This window comes from Centruroides vittatus, unplaced genomic scaffold, assembly GCF_030686945.1.
Source record: "Centruroides vittatus isolate TY-2023 unplaced genomic scaffold, ASM3068694v2 contig_1042, whole genome shotgun sequence".
In the NCBI taxonomy this organism is placed as follows: domain Eukaryota; kingdom Metazoa; phylum Arthropoda; class Arachnida; order Scorpiones; family Buthidae; genus Centruroides; species Centruroides vittatus.
Window position 1 is genome coordinate 1023662 of NW_027120674.1, and position 16796 is coordinate 1040457.

The 16796-nt window shown below is 31.8% G+C and overlaps 1 protein-coding gene across 3 annotated transcripts in view; it reads right to left on the reverse strand.

Annotated features, from left to right (window-relative positions):
- Nucleotides 1–2372: 2372 nt before the first annotated feature.
- Nucleotides 2373–16796, reverse strand: part of LOC136969976 (exportin-T-like) — a 62460-nt gene continuing 48036 nt past the window's right edge. Inside the window, exons 16-27 of one of the 3 annotated variants that reach the window (XM_067264347.1) lie at nt 14265–14359; nt 10993–11161; nt 9741–9883; nt 9564–9663; nt 9293–9478; nt 6609–6798; nt 5519–5586; nt 4703–4751; nt 3231–3346; nt 3100–3147; nt 2894–3019; nt 2373–2821 (exon numbers count right to left, since the gene is read on the reverse strand). In XM_067264347.1, the coding sequence (XP_067120448.1) occupies nt 2795–2821; nt 2894–3019; nt 3100–3147; nt 3231–3346; nt 4703–4751; nt 5519–5586; nt 6609–6798; nt 9293–9478; nt 9564–9663; nt 9741–9883; nt 10993–11161; nt 14265–14359 (1317 nt within the window). In that variant the 3' untranslated portion in view covers nt 2373–2794. Of the gene's footprint in view, nt 2822–2893; nt 3020–3099; nt 3148–3230; nt 3347–4702; nt 4752–5518; nt 5587–6608; nt 6817–9292; nt 9479–9563; nt 9664–9740; nt 9884–10992; nt 11162–14264; nt 14360–16796 lie in introns of all 3 variants that reach the window. The other 2 variants (XM_067264340.1, XM_067264338.1) reach the window with 2 other exon arrangements.

Here is a 16796-nt window from a genome sequence, read left to right on the forward strand (position 1 = left end):
TAACCACCTTCTCTAACTAAACTATTTTCAATTTCAAATAACCACAATACTTTTATCTAGTCTAGCAGCTTTATTTCTCTGCAAAACAAATGTTTTCAATCTTCTTTCGAGATCATCTTTAGGTAATATTCGAAAAATGGAAATGTCTGACGAACACAATGTATTTCAAAATTCAAAATCTCCAGATGCGCGTATAAGATTGATATAATTAAATCATAAATGCTTATTGAAATACGCTTGCCAAGCATAAGAAATGCATTTCTCGTCGTTACAATTAATACGGCCTCCGAGTCGGCCGCTTTAAAGATCTCGAGGGCTTCCAATTCTCTGAGTTATTAGGTAGAGAGAGAGCAAATCTTATCGGAGGCCCAATCTAATTTTGGTATAATGTCATCCACTGCGTACGTAGATATGACAGTTCATAAGAGATCCGTGGTCCTATCTAGGTTTTGTCATCTGTTTTTTCAGTGACCTTTTTGTAGATCCAATGTAACCAGGACCTGGTTTACATCGTCTGGAATCTTTCATTGCTTAAAGGAACCTTATGTATACCAGGCATTCTCTCTCTCTCTCTCTGTTCATTGGATCGTTCCTGTTATGTAATAGTTTATAGATGCTTTGATTGCACCTATATGCTATATGTGTGCCCTTATATATAGCTGGTTTCTTATATCAATATAATGTATGCCTATCATGCTCATAGTTGATTACTAGGTAGGTGAAAGTAACAACATTATGATTATCGTTGTCGTTCACTTTAAGGTCATTTAAATTATCCGATCAAACCCGATAGTAGTTTTGCATTGTGATGCAGAGTATATTAAAAGGTTTTCAAAGGTGAACCTTTGAAAACCTTTAATATACTCTGTACTACTATGTAATATACTCTTAACCTTTAATAAAAAATTTAATATAAAAATAACAGTCTCACAATTCATTCATTTGTACATTAAACCAAATATAAATAAGCTTAGAATAGAAAGAATTTGAATTACTATTTAATTCTAATTTATTCAATTTAGAGTATATATCTACTTGATCAAATTGACAAAATTCAAGACCTATCATCCACTTCCGAATATAATATAATATTCGGAAGTGGATCAAGTGAAGAACTTGTCATTGGTCTTGTTTCTAAATTAATTACAATATAAATTTTAAGAGTATTTTAAAATTTTTTACATTAAGGACTCAAGCTTTTGTTACTTATTAAAGAATTTTATTTAAATTTGAGGAATTATAAAGTACCATAATTTTGTGTAGATAAACTGTGCTGGTGCAAACACATGCTGGAATGGAAATAAAACTGTTGCTTAATCTGCCCGGCATAATGGATGTCGAAAGTATGACACTGGTATGCAGTTTAGAAGGTTTTGTCCCAAACATTAAAATGTTTTCCTAAGTCTACAGTGAAGTGTGATAATTGTAAAATAAGCGAATTGGAACACTGAATCTCCTAAACTTCTAGTGCCAAAGATACGAATGCCTACCAAACTATAAAAAGTTTTAATCCTATCACTTAACATCATTTGATAAGTAAAACAGAAATTATCAATATTTTATATACAGTAATACCTCAGTTTTCGTTGATTTTTTCCATGAAAAATTTGTCTGTTTTTGTCAGAATGCCCACGTGACCTCACTGCTAATATGCGAAAACGAAGGGCGACCCATGTGTTTTCCTGCTCGGTGTGGCGTTGTTTCTCATTGTGTGAGCATTACCCAAGCATCTAGCCAAACAATTCCATTACTTTTCTTTCCTTTTAGCTCTATAACGAGACTAAAGAAAGTTTCCAGAGCCAGCAGCCCTTCGAAGAAGGCCAGGAACACGACTGAGTTGAAGGAAATCATTGAAAAATATGAGAGCAGCATTAAGATTGCTGAAATCGGTCACATATATGGGAAGTTGCCATCCACGATAAGTTCCATTGTGGCAAAAAAGGAAGCAATAAAGGAGGCTAATGTAGCAAAAGGCATGAATGTGCTAATGAAACAGATTGCAAACAATTGAAGACGTCAAATAGTTGTTATTAATTTGGATCAATCAAAAACAGTTAGATGGCGATTCTGTTACGGAAGCCATCGTGTGTGAAAAGGTCAGACTGTTATATGCCAATCTCATTAAGAAAATGCCTGGGATGAATGCTAGTGTACTTAGTTGGGGGGGTCGCGGAGCTAAGAAGGTTGAGAATAGCTGCTCTAAATTGAAAGTAATATAGATAAATGTCCAACAAATCAGAATCTGTTTTCATTTTTTACCTAGCTTCAGTCAAACTTTTTATCCTAATTAGAAAATATAGTAAAATTACTGAAACCAGTCAGCATACGGGTAAGGAACTAAGGTAAGTGTTAATGAAGTAAAAATATATAAATTCATTTCAAAATTTATTTCCTGGAAAAAAATTTTAACAGAATTTTTATACACAGCAACAACTTGTATATTTTCAAGGCATTTTACACAATTTATTTAGTTATTTGCACATTATATTTTTCATCAGACAATTTTATTGGAACACACTGTAGTTGCGAGAAGCGTGTTTCCAACAAACTCTTCTGGAAGTGTGGCATGCCAGATCGAAAGCTCTCTTTGGTTGGCTGATTTTTGTAAAGACTTGCGATTTGGGCTCGAAGAAAATCAATTTCTGTATTTACAAAATACCACATTTTGTTTCCCCGCGGAGGAATGTCTGCGGCGGTTCACGTTAACATTTGCGGGGTTCAGGCACGTCGTCTTACGGATAAAACCTGTACAACAATTTCATTATATATATATTGTTTATATATTTACAATTTGCTATGATTTTGCTTGTTGGAAAAAAAGCTGAAATAAAACACGAAAAATGTTAAAATTAATTTGAAAATTTTAAGCTTTAGAATCATTTAAATTAATTACCTTTAAATAATTTTTAAAAACCTTTGTATCCGATTTTAAAGCCTGACAATATTCGTGAATCTGTTGTGGCGAGACTCGAAGAGTCGGAAGATATCGACTTTGCAGATAATTTACAAATTCGTCCCCCTACAAAAAATATATTTTTATATATTGTCGAAATGCAAATTAGTATTTGACGAAGAACCGTCGAATATGAAATTACTTACTCGTTTATCTAGAATGGTTTTTAGACACGTAGCACTTTCCGACAAAGCCTATTACCGCAACAACAAAATTTATTAAAAACGCAAAAGAAATAAAAGCATAATTCCTCTAAAAATATGTAAAAAGAACATACCAGAATTGTCTGAGCATCCGTCAGATCAAAGGTATCCTTCAAAGGAGCTACAAAACAGGCAGGAACAATCGATTTATAGATGAAATCGACAAAACCGGGGATACCGTCCGAACCACCTGAAAAATAACAACCGATTTATTGAATAGAATTTAATTTTAGATAAAGATACATAAATTGAGAATATACTGGGCAATCGAACAAAAATTAACTCGCAACGAGTCGGCCGTGCTTGTCGCCGCCTTGCTTTGCATCGTAAATGTTTAAATTTTGAATATTTATTTACTACAAGTTCGAGTGATTAAATAACAGTCGAAATTTATTTATTTTCGCAGAAACCTCGACTGGCTGTAATTTAAGCATTTATCTCAAGAGAATAAAGACTAATTAAAGATTTTGCGGGATTTGGTGCATATATATTTATCCGAAGAAAAACTTCGAGACCTCTTCTTTTGTTGTGAACAAACAGGATTTTTGAGATGCTTTTGCATAAACTGTTGCCTTGATTCTTAATTATATAAGGTAGAAAATTTATCGTCTACTATGAAAATTCCGTTCTGCGATGCAAGGTATTTCTATTTATCGCAATGCTTTACCCAATACTGTTAGAGTGACAAGTCAGACTAACAATAGCAATCTATTTCTCACGATATCCCTTTTCGTTCGTCATATAGATGTAAAATTACAATTGCAACTAAGGAAATACTAATAGTAGTTTCTCTCATGATATATAAGCTAAATGCAGAATTTTTGAATTCTCTCCTTGTCTTAAATTTTTAAAGAAACGGATAATATATTATTTGAATATACGGGTGCAGCCTTTTCAGAGTTTAAGTGACTAGATCTTGAAGACATTGATAGAAAAAAAACATAAAGTATTTTTTATTTGAAGAAATTTGTCACCTTTACAATGCAAAGTTAGTTTCGAGTCAATAAGAATTGTGTGACTATATTGTAGTGCTCTTCACTTCTACAGTATTCGGTAAGATTGTGAAGACGGTATCAAAAAAATAACCGGGCTAACTCGTAAGGCCTGTAATCGAGTAATCGAAAATAGCGACAAATATATACAAACGACTTTTGCTTTCCATAAATTGTATTCTTTGTCGCGGCTTATTAACGTAACTCCCAAAATTAGAGAGTTTTTCTAGGGCTTTGCATTCGGATCTGTATGTAAAATCGGTCGGGGGCTTCCATTTTAGGGTTTTATAATGTGGCTACCGTATTGTTAAACCCCAAAATGCACAGTACATCTAATACTGTGGGTATATTTCAAACTTGACAGAACTTGGGTTTATGGTCTTCATGGTCTGTCTATAGCTGGACTTTGCAAATATAAAAATTTTGTTCTGAATAAGTTTATGAAGATGCCTTTAGCATACTTAAATTTGTTATATTTCTAAAAAAATGATCATACTTTGATGTAATATTCTAGATCATTACATTACTTGTTTTTTCATAAAAATAATTCTTACCCCATAACTCCACCATCTTCTTAAGTATACTAAAACAAGTTTTTTGGGCCTGCAAAAATCAAAAGTAAATTTAAGTAAACAATAAACAACAAACAAATTTTAAATAAAAGTGTTCACTCGTAATTCAAGAAAAATTTATTGTAATTTTTTTAATTACTTGCTCTTATATCAATGCATTTGCATTTAATAATTTGGATCCCCGCTGGGGTTTAACAGTCAAAATTTCTCTGTCTTTGGAATCGTTGGTAGCAAACTTTGAAGAATTTTTGAATTAGTTTGGTCGATAACAAGTTTCGAGCATTGCGTATTTTCCGGCAAAATTAATTTCAAAGTTATAAGTTCGAGTAGAAGAACCGGTAGCGTACAAAAGACGACCTCGTGCTTTTATTTTTTCTACCGTCCAATTAGCCGCGTTTCTAAATAAAGGACGACGCAATTTTAGGAGCGTCTCTAATTCGAGAAACACGGTATGTGCCGGCACCAGACCAAATATTTATTATTATTGGGTATTTCTAGCAAAATACTGAATAATACTAAAGAGAGAGAGAAAAGTATCTGCAAACATTTAGTTTCTACCAAGTTTTGTTGTAAATAGCACTCTTTAAAATTTAGTAATATCAGAAAATACTTTAATAGGCAATTATAATTTTCATTTCTTAGCTTTTACTTTAGGTCCGTAGAAGAACGTAATTCAAAACTGATTTCAATGCGAAAGACAGAAGGTATAAAAACAATTACATTTTGTTGGAAATATTTACCGGCATGGACGATTAGCACTTATAGAGGTAACTGTAAACAAAATAATAAAGCACTTACAACTGGATCAGGAAAATCAACAGCACCTTGAATTATTGTTAACAGGACTTGTTCTAAATTTTGCATATCTGAAATTAGAAATTATAAAAAAAGTATTGTGTAACAGAATAAATTCATTGTGGTATAAATGTTATCTTATTTATTAATATCATCAGAACTATAAAAAATATTGTAAAGATTGTATTTTTATTGCTTTGTTTCATACTTTCCCAGGAATAATTTTAATGGATTTTCATCGTTTTGCCCTCGAGTAGGTGCCAATGGTCACTTTCACATCATCGTGTATAATTCCATAAATATTGCTTACGTAAAAAAAATTATTTTTTTAATTCTTAATTGGTGATGTACATCAAATATGCCGATTTGTTTTTCATAAAGTAACTTTTCATTGCAATGGTGATAGTGTAAGTGTTAAACAATTAGTCACATTAAGCCAATTTCTCCTGATACAAGATCAATGATAGTTAATCACTAAAATAATTCTCTCCAAAAAACTATTGTTATTATTATGCTTAATAGAGCAGAGTCTGTGCAATGAAAAAAGTGATAATGAAGATCGAGCAAGTCAAATTCATACCACATTAAAGAATTTCCGATGTTGTCCGGAATCTAACTTTCTTAACACAAACTCTTAGGACCGCCTCAAACATTAATTTTTTAACCAATGCATTTCGGCATGTATTGCGGAGCATATCGGTTAATGTGCCCGTTCGTCTGAAAAAGGTCGTAACGCATTATAAAAGTTAAATAAAAATTTTTTGATGGCAACGCAAATCATTAGATGAAGTAAGAATCGGACTCGAGGGATCTTCTTTACTGTTTTGTCAATATTGTTTCAAATTACATACAGATGCTTGTCATATCTTAAAATAAAATATATGTGTAAATGTTTTATAGGTCTAATACAATTGTTCTCTAATGTAATCTTGAATTTTTACTTGATTCTATTATTTGAGACAACCTATATTGCTTGTTTTCTTTTTACATTAAAAATCCGGAATGAATTACATTTTAAAATCTTTATTTATTGAAAAAATGTAAACATTATATTCGAGAGTTAAATTCCTATGTATTAAAAATTAAATTTTACCTTGAGACGCAATTACTTCCGTGACGTTATTTGTCACGACGGCTGCGATAAAAAGAAAATAACTTCGCTGCAACAGCTGCCTCTCTCTCTGCGCCTGCTGGTCGTTTTCGTCTATCGGCACGGCGAGAACCGCAAATATGGCAGACACCAAGGGCATAAAGATCCGAAGTAAGTACGGCACTATTTCTTTCTGAAAAACCCACGATAACTGCACCTTAAATCCAGGGTGTGTTCACGTAAATGACATACAGAAATTGATTAAAATCTAAGTCTTTAAAATTAACGATTAATGCTATCAAATATCAATGTTTTGTGTGCTTAAAACAATAAAAAAAATGAATTTTTAATTAGTAATTTCTGATAATATTTAAATTTTTCTTCCCAGAATTCTCAGAAATAACATGTTCCCAAATAAATGCAGAAAAACTGTGCATATGTATATTTTAGAATGGATTTTAATGGACCAATGACAAACATATTTGTTAAAATTTCAACTAGTAATCACTTTTTTGATTTGATAAATATCTTAATACTCTTATTCCATAAAGACGGCTGGCAATCCCTTTATATATGCGGTAGAAGTTTTAATTAATGCAGCTTTACCGGCCATCTTTACTTAACATAGATACCGTATTTGATTAATGCGATTTTGATATACACGGCAGCATCGAGGATTAATCAACCGCATTAATTAAGGGATTTCTTTCTTTTCTTACATACTTAAAATGTTAAAAATAACGTAATTACTTACGAAATGTAACTTCTTGGCACATTTCACTTTTTAATTCAAATAAACAGTGGTGCCTTGTACTTTGAATTTAATTTATTCTGGGAGAATGTTTGAACTTTGAATCATTTGAAGTCTAGATCAATTTTTTCCATTAAAAATAATAGAAAACAAATGAATCCATTCCCAGACCCTAAACGATGCCCATTTTGATAAATTTAAATGGCAAATAGACATAATCTAAGATAAAATTAACACATTTAAATGCCTTAATAATAAATTAAAACACGAAAACAATAAATAAAATACGTAAATATTATATAATAAAACAAAAATTGCATTTACTGGTCTCACGTCGTCGACTTCGTCTTAAACGCGGATGCCAGATCTGCCACATTATTGCTAATTTCAGGGTGTGTTCTTTGTTTACAAGCTTATTTTATGCTTCAAGAGCATTTTTCACTACATGTGCAGTTCAACCTTTGAAGTTCAAACTCCAAAGCAAATTTTTGTCAAATTCAGCATTGTCAATATTGTTTCAAATTACATACAGATGCTTGTCATATCTTAAATAAGAAGTAGGAGAGGCTTGAAGTACAAGGTACCACGGTATGTATAAAATTTCAAACAGAAATTATCTAATAATAGTGTCTCAAATGTAATTGTTACTGGAAAATGTCCATATAAGTAAAAAATATCATGCCTGCACGACCAAACAATCATCGTAACAGCAATAACTTTTTCTTTGTCCATAGCATATAAACATTACATATAATAATCCCTATATTATACATTACTTCAAAAATGAATGTGAGATCTGGAATTCCCTCAGAATTTAACTTGTAATAATTCGTTTTAGGAATTTTCCCCTAATATAAACATCCTGTCTAAAAACAGCCCTGGACGAGAAAATATGCATCCCCGGCCATATAACTGTCCTAAGCTTTAAACGGATCATCTTGCAACTAAGTTTATACTTAACGTTCGAATTCGTCACGTATTTTGAATTCTGGGAACACTTGTGACACAAATCGTCATCCACCTACGATCACATGACCTAATTTCCCAGGCTAAACTTATAAAAGCCACTCCTTCCACCTCCTCGGGGGAGTCTCATATCATCTGCCAGACAAACGCCGTCGCTCGTCGTCACCGACTCGGACCTACTGTCTGAACATCTCTGCGCTCAGTCGCGACTATATAAAACTATGCCCATTTCGGATACTAATCCTCACCTTGTGGATATCAAGTGCTAACTCTAAGGAAACGAACTAATGAGGTATGAACCGAACTTTTAAGCTCTCTCTCTCGAACCCGATGCGACTTAGGGAAGTTAGTCAGTTTTTGTATGTGTGTCCTTGTTAAATATTAATAAACCTTGTTTTAATTGTTAAATGGTCTCCTCTGTGTCTCGAATATCGCTTTCGCCTTATCGTCGACCCCATCTCACCTCCTATCCACTCGCGTAACACATAACGCGCCAGCAACGTAACAGCTATCCTGACAAGTGAGACGAAGAAGGGGAGACACGGCTTCCGCCTACCTCCCCGTTCTCACATGAACATTAATAAATTTAACTGAAAGATGGTTAAGTTAACAATATATATTTATTTTCTCTATTCTACATAATAGGATTTAACAATAAAAAAATGAAGGAAATAAAAAAACAATAGCTTATAGCCTGTTCATTCTAGTTATTCCATAAATAAATGTAATTTTGTAACAACATAAAAGTATAAGAGAGTTTATACTACTACTAATAATAATTTCTTGAAATCAATTTTGTAAGTTTCCCTCGTGTAATGGTATTCATAAATAATAAAATAAGTTTAAACAATACTCCTTACAACATTCATTTCTATTTTATAAAAAGTATCCACGAAATTTTCTTTTATGTGATTTATATTTCATTATTTTGAGATCTAATTGACAGATTAGTAAAGCAAACGATTCTTACCTTAAATTTGCTAATAATTTGATTAATTAATGGAATGAACTCTTGAATGCTCCGAATATCCGTACTTCTCAGTAATTTTTCAGCTGCACCGGGGATAAATGGTAAGATTTCTTCTTCCAAACAAACAACCATTCTGTGTAAATACTGACGAACTGCAGACTGCAATACGGCTTGCTCGTACGGAAGCTACAAATTAAATCGAGAAAAGTCACCTTGGTATCGTCGTTACGTTTATAGCATCCGCCATTTTATATCATATAAAATAGTATACCTCTAAACATCTTAAGAAAACTTGAAGAGCATCTAAGTATATTTGAACACAACCACAAGATTTCATAGTTTGCTGATTCGAGAACGCTTTACTTGTCCGACTTTGTAATAAAACGATCCGATTAGGATAAATATATATATTTAAGCATAATTTTACACAGTTATTGTATGTCCTCACCTTGTTACAGCAATAGCGTGACTCATACAGTCGGCGATAACTCGTTGCATTTCTTTTTCTGTTTCTACAGAAAGTTTCTGAAGAAATATTTCAAATTTTCCTATTACTGGACTTAGAATACTCTTCACAAGTAGTTGTTTTTTCTGCACAATAAAAAAACTTAATTAAATTATATCTTAATCTTTAATGTACAGCTCATAACATTAAAATGTTTTGTTAGTTTATTTAATATTTAATTATTTAATATAAAAAGATGTTCCAAAGGGTAATTTCAGATATATGTTCACGTATTAATTCATAGGTCACCAAGTCTTTCAATGTCAGAAAAATAAAAATATATCTTTTGGCCTGGCACATTGAAAAAGTGATTATAATTTTGTTACAACTTACTGACTCCATTAAAGGCAAAGGATTATTGATTGGCTTCTGTCATATAACCTTATTTTATAATGTAATGACTGTTTGCAAGGTTATAACGAAGCATTTAATAATGGAAAATATCAATGAGCAAACTCACTAATATCTAGAAAGGTTTCAAATAAATATTTTATGAGTTTGCCAGAACATTTAATGCAAAATTTTTTAAATATATTTTAACTATAATAGATTACTGGGACATGTTGCAACGTTGTCGTATTGTGGTAGAATTGAGGTGGAGCTGGAAAGAAAGAAGCAATCCTTGAACTTGTTAGGTACAGAAGAGACGATCCTTGTACTGTACCTGATGGTCGCAGACAGGCAAACTTTGCAGTTATCACCACGGAAGATGTGATCCTTGTCTGCCGTACATGGAGAGACAATTCTTGCACTTGCTGACACGGAGAGCAATTCAAGAATAAAGCAATTGATGGTGAACAAAACACAAGAATAAAACAATTGACGACGATTGCTTTATTCTTGTGTTTTGTTCATTTTTTGCACCTATTTTTCATTAGGTGCACGTAATGCTGCTTTTATTTTTGACCACTAAATTCTGTTAGGTGTGCTCAGTTGCATCAGTGAACACAAACATTGTTTTTGATACACAGTGGATTAAAAGTGACAAACTCATGAAACCTATCTTTTTACATCTGAATGGACCTCCACCACATTTTTAGATTCCTCATCACAATTAATGGAAAATGGCAAAGTTTAATCAAAATCAATCCATCGAATTTTGAGAGTGAACACAATTTTGTAAGCCACACAGAAGAGACTTTGCTAACACTCTTTGCCTCAATTATTCTTAAATTTATGTATAAAATAGACTTACCTGTAAATCAAACTGACTTGAAACTATTAATATGGCAGACGTTTCATAGAGGAACAATTGATCATCTTGTGATAGAAGCGAAGTTGACAAACCATTTTCAGGTGATGCTAGAATTAGTAATTCTTGTAATTGTTTTAAGATCTCTTCAGTAAAGTTTTGAACATGAGACCTAAAGAGAAAAACGTTTTTTTAATATAATTTTTCAAAAATAATCATTAATCTTTTCTCATATACAAGTTAAAATATATGAAATTAGCATACTTCATGAGTTACTATAAATATTATCGTTGGGAAATCTCAATCTTCTAAAATTTGTCTTAAAAAATAGAAATTTATGAAGCATTTTCTTCTAATAAGAGGGGTAATTATGATTTTAATAATTTAAAATTCAAATTTTTTAATCAAATTACTTAAATTTTTTATTTAAATTTGTCTGCATGTAATTTTTATTGAACAGAAATTTAAAAAATATATATTTTAAAAGTATATTTTTTATTTATTTATTAAAAAGTTCATTTATTATAACCACGCCTATGTAAACCGGTTAATATTCGTATCATCTGCATATAGTTTAATCATAAATCAATTTTCCTTTAAGAATCTGTAATAAGAAATGTAGAAATAATCATTAAAATGAAGGAAACATAACACAAATAAAGCAATTTTGGGGGTTGATTGAAAAACATTTCATTGAAAATTATTAGTCCAATGAGTTACATCTATGAAAATTCAGAATGTTGTAAATTTACCTACCATAAGATGATTTTTTTTTCTAAGAAAATGGTTTATGGATTAATGTTGGCTCTCCAAATTTAATTATTGTTATTATTATTAACTGTATTAGAAGAAGAAAAAAGAGGAAATAAAGGAATCTTTGAAGGGGCTGACAGTCAAGAAACTTTGGAATCCCTGTTATAAAGAAACAAAAATTATTGTATTTTTATTATACATCCAATTCCGTTCTTATACGCTTTTTCGTGATTTTGACTTAACGCAATCTGGAAAAATTCAATTCTCTTTTTATACGATTTGTTTTGATCTAACACAATTCAATTAGTCTGCCTTTCTAAAAATTTGCATTTGATTTTAATTCTGAGAAAAAAATATTCATACTTTTTTTTTTTAAAAACATTCTTAGAATTTTCATTTAAGACTGCTACACGTGCTCAAGTAAGTTTAAAGATTTGGCCGTTATTTATGACTTGTTACACACATTCAAATCAGTCTTCCGTTCTGATTTTATCCTACGATCGACGCAGTCGGAAAAGAATTTAATTCAAAGTCTGACGATTCATTTGTACAAATGTGTTTCTTCTGATTTCTTTCAATATATAATTGTTTTTGTATACCTTTTGGTGTTTAATTGAAAAAGTTAATTAAAATTTGTGTAAATAACGTAAATTTATTAAATTTTTCCGATAAGTAAGTTACGACTTTCTGTTCTCCGATTAAACAGAACACTTTGATTTTAGTTAATAAAACACATCCTATTATGTTAATTGGTTTATTGTATTATTTTACTTGGTTTTAAAACCTACGTTCACATGCAGTACCTTCAATTTTCTGCAATTACTATTTTTCCTTGAGCAATTTTACCAAACTTACTTACTTAGCTGTCTTTCTATGATATTCTCATGCTATATGCTATCCATGTGTAAAAATTTCAGTCAAAAAAATTTTTCTGCTTATCTCACTCTTAAGAAAAAAACCACCTTATTGTCACATGATTACATTTGTAACATGGGAATTTTCCTCTATGACATCATGGATGTTTGTCAGCTATTCGTGGCATTGACATGATGTTGCTATGACCTGTGAATGCATGTTTTCATAAGATAGCCTGCTTCACTATGATCTTCAACAATTTAAATGCTTTTGTGGTTTTATTTTATGCCTGAAAAGTATGGAAAAATCATTTTCTAGTCCTTCTGAGAACAGTTCATCCCTCCTGTCATTTATTTCCAGCTGAACTTGTTTCACAAGAGCTCATGCTATTGAGAATTTTGAAGGACTCCCAATGGAAGCCCAGTTGAGAACATTGTTCTGTAAATGAAACAATATCTCTTAAACTAAACAACATTTGGCACATGTAGAGATACCGCATTACAGAATTTTTCAGAATTGTCAAATTTGAAGAACAGCAATTGTGTGAAAAATCGGCAAAAAATTCCTACCTTATGCAAGTGGGGAGGGGGGAATATGCATGTGTTCACAGGTTAAGGTTTGGAACTAATCTCCCATTTTTTTCTTGGTTGTTTTTTACATAGATTTTTTTGGGAATGTATCTACCATATAACAACAGAATTGGGTGTATTCTGTTTTGTTTAAAAGTGTAAGTACAAGTTAAAGTTTTCAAGTATAAATGTCTTATTCTATTTATAATTTTGGGTTAATGTTACCTATGGTAGCGAACATGGCGGCTTGTCTCTGAAACAGTGGAGACGCACGTTCTAACCTAACCTATTCTAATAAATTACCATGATTATTGCCAACCAAATTATTAGAATAGGGGTAATTTATTGGAATAGGTTAGAACGTGCATCCCCACTGTTTCAGAGACGAGCTGCCATGTTTGCTACCATAGGTAACATTAACCTAATTTTGAATGTGCTAAGAAAAATAATCTCATATTTTGGGTAATATTTTGGGTAAAGTATGCTCAAAAAATTATTATGAGTAATAAAATGTTAATATGTCCCTTTACAAATTAAATTTTGTACGGTCTTTAAATGTATGTTGAATTATCAAGAGACATATTAATTATTTATATTAATTTTATGGATAATCTGGCCAAATCTTTCATTACTCAGCAGACAAACAGATTTCTTTAAAAAACCTTTTTAAGTGCTCTCAACATATAAAGAAAGATGAATGTAGAGAACGCAGACACCGCATCCAATGCTTGGAAAATGTTCTATGACATTCCATAACCATCTGTGTTGGAGTTTTTTGACAATATTTTAATTTTAGTATTGTGTTTATTTCATATAATGGTATATATATTATATTAGCCTGTGAGATAGAATGTAATTCAAATAACCACATTTTGTTATAATTTTATCATTCACTATACATTCTATTTTTTAAATATTGTTCCATTTAAGTTTACCTGAAGACAGCCATTTTAGGATGGTCGAAAACATTAGTCTATATTAAACAGATTTTGCTAGTAATTCAAATGTGTTAATTTATTTCCACAGATTTTAATTGGTAAGTATTCTATAGGTAAGAGAGATTTTATCAAACTATAAAAAAAAAAAAAATAAACTCACTTCAAACATTTTATAAACCTGGAAAACAGATAAGATGTCCTACTCCGAATTCTTGGACTGCTGTGTCGAAGCCCTCTTTCATCAACAAATGCAATCTAAAAGTTGTTTTAAAAGTAACACTTTGCATCAAATAATAATATAAAAAAGCATAAATTATTGCACTAAAGTTCTTAATAATGATTACAAATTTTGTTCAGTTCGGTTTCCTTTCTAAGATTACATGACTGAATTTATAGATTTCTGTAGTTATTAAATTAGAGATGATACAATACTGCCAATATAATCTGATATGCACTTCTACAAGTGTTGCTTACAAATGAAAGCACAAAAGCTCATTGGTTTAGAACAGAATTTTTCAAACAGTGTGTTGCAGTCTTCCACTAAGGGCACCATCATTTGAAAAAAGTAGTTTAGCTCACTATTAACTCTGTGTTGATAACCAATATACCAACCAAAATTGAAACTGATACAATATTGATAGCTATATGTTAAATTTTAGAATGTTGATTCACCAAAACTGATAAATATCAACTCTACTTTTAACATAACAATTTCCTGGGTTGTTGGGAGATTGCACTAGTGTTAAACTCTAACAACCCCCAGAAATTTTAATATTAGTGCAATTGCCTTAAAGATGGGTGAATCATTATGTTAAAAGTAATAAAATTGATATTTTTCATTACCAACAAATACAGTGGTGCCTCGTATAACGTACGCCTCGAATAACGGCCGTTACATGACTCGAGCAACAGACTGGCTGCGAACAATGGACTTTCCGGCATAATTGGTGACTGCTCCATGGGTGCGTTCTTTAATAGCGGTCGCTCTGCGTCTCCGCTACTATGGGAGTGCGCTGCTGTTTGTAGGCATTTAGGAACGACGGTGAAAGAAAGAAAGATGGCGGCGCCCACACTATTGATAGTATCGTGATGGAGGAATCTATAATTCTAATATGAGCTTTTAAAGGCAAAAGAAGGGTACCAATTGTAAAATTTAACCATAAAATGGATTATTTGTTGAAAGAGCATTCAAAATAGCCTCGAAAAAAATTAGAATGCCGGCTACCATTCGAAAAAAATTAGAATGCCGGCTACCATTTGAAAAAAATTCATAAAGACACTTACATCACTGCGTGCGCTAACTTGCGCTTTCACAATTTCTAAATTTTCATTCATAAAACCACATAATGGACCCAGAAACGAAACTATCTGAGCCATGGAGGACGCCATGTTGCTTTCCACCATAAACTACTGCTACAGGCGGGTGTTTTTGCCGTTCGATGGCGCACACTCCCACCGGAATTTAGGAATGCGTTCCGCAGGAATTTTTAAATGGATGTCACTCGCGCAGAGTTACGCAGAGGAATAAAAGAACATACCCCCATTTCCATTTTTTTATGATACAGTACAGTTATTTTATGCTGCAGAATGAATTAGATGTTTTAACATGTATTTCTACAGGAAAATGCGTTTTGTATAACGGACGTTTCACTTAACGGACGTGCATCTGGAACGGATTAAGTACGTTATATGAGGCACCACTGTACTGATATTTGACATTGTTGATAAAAGTCAGTATTTTATCAGTTTTGGTTTGATATATTGACACAGCACTACTCAAAGAGACTCATTTATTTCTCAACCTTACTTTCTCATTCTCATTTTAATTTAAGAATTACATGATTGCTGAGATAAACACAATTAATTAAAGCTATAAAAAAAAAGCATCAGACAAAACTTTAGCCTTCACAAAGAAATTACTATTGTAGAAAAAGTTGGAAGATGTAAATTACTGCTTTCTTGCTCTCTGTATACATGTTCCAAAGACAATGATTTGGAATTGAGTGAAGAATTGAAATTTATGTTTATTTTGACAAGTACAGGTCAACCTCTTCTGAAAAAATACAACTAGACCAAAGATCCATCAATAAACTCTTGTCAACACTCACCATTAAACAACAAGAGCAATTTGTTGATATTCTGATATTTCATCAGACTCCACATTGAAATCTCAGTTCATTTCCTCATCACTACAGAGTTTAGGAGCTTGGTGAAACAGGAGTACCCAAGTAGGTAACAAGGACTTAAACGTTTTGATCCCTTTTGCAACATCCTACTTATAAGAGACAGGGTTTTCAGCATTGGCAGCCATCAAAACCAAATACAGATTGCAACTGAATGTTGAGAAAGAGATGCAAGTTTCAGTTTCCAAACGTTTATTCAGATTTCAAAAAATGAAGCAAGCAAGTTCATCCTTCCCACTGACTTTATTATAAGAATAAAATGTCATAAAATTGTAAGTTGATTAAAATATGTTAATGTCTTATTTACAAAATGAATATAATCTTATTAATTTGTGTCCGAAACTTAGTTTTTTATTTACCCATACACTTTGCATTTGTTATTACAGACCAAAAGACAAAATATGCCCATTCAAAAGCAATTAAAAAGCATATGGCTTCTTTGTAGAAATTTTTTATACAAAGGAATTATGGAATTTACATTCATATTATGGAAGCCATAGACCAAATAA